At 38.0% G+C, this 773-nt stretch overlaps 1 protein-coding gene across 1 annotated transcript in view; it reads right to left on the bottom strand.

Moving 5' to 3' along the window:
• LOC109957711 (histamine H3 receptor-like) overlaps positions 1-773 on the bottom strand; it is a 5,049-nt gene that overhangs the window by 1,537 nt on the left and 2,739 nt on the right. The window contains exon 3 of the mRNA XM_020595835.1: positions 1-164. Within this exon, the coding sequence (XP_020451491.1) occupies positions 1-164 (164 nt within the window). The remainder of the gene's footprint in view (positions 165-773) is intronic.

Below are 773 nucleotides of genomic sequence, written 5' to 3'. Positions count from 1 at the left end.
TAATAGAACTCTGCAAAGCACTCATCCTTTGGCACGCGACTTCTGCCCACCGCCAGCTCCCAGAATATGATAGCTGGACCATACAGGACAAAGGCTAGCACCCAGACAGCAATCATCTTGAGTATAGCTTGGTGACGCATGCTCTGTCTGGCACGGTAACTTACCTAGTAAATATAAGCATATATCAACAAAATATATTTTGGGTGTACTAAATTTTCATGCTGTTTAACACAATGCTGGTTTTCTTGAACTAATCACAGTACTATGATACAATAACTATGGAGGAAATCAAAAATCATTCAGTAAAAGAGTTAAACCCATCAACACCAGAATGCTAACGAGACCACAGCTGAGAGGTTTAACCTAATATACACTAACCAGCCACTTTATTAGGTACACCTGTACACAACTGAAACAGTTTGAGCTTCATAAACACAGATGTTAAGGCAGAAAGGGGCACAATGAATTGCATACAATTGTAGAGTTGTATGTAATAAAGTGGCCAGTATACAGATATTATCAAGTTAATAGCATTGAAATATACAGTATAATGCCTAACATTCATCTTGACATATAATTATTGTGAACTGTTTATGAACTAACAGAACATTTTGATAGTGAGACGGAACATATAAAGTCATGTTTCCAACACCCTGAAATCATGGAAATCAAAAGCGCGTGAATGAGTGTGAACTTAAGTCAATGAAGCACCTCTCATGACCACTTGTCTCAATTAGTGTCACATCCTATGTCCCTGTCCACGTTCTTCTTCA

This window comes from Monopterus albus, unplaced genomic scaffold, assembly GCF_001952655.1.
Source record: "Monopterus albus unplaced genomic scaffold, M_albus_1.0 scaffold28.1, whole genome shotgun sequence".
Taxonomy (NCBI): Eukaryota; Metazoa; Chordata; class Actinopteri; order Synbranchiformes; family Synbranchidae; genus Monopterus; species Monopterus albus.
This window is presented reverse-complemented; position numbering and strand designations above follow the sequence as displayed.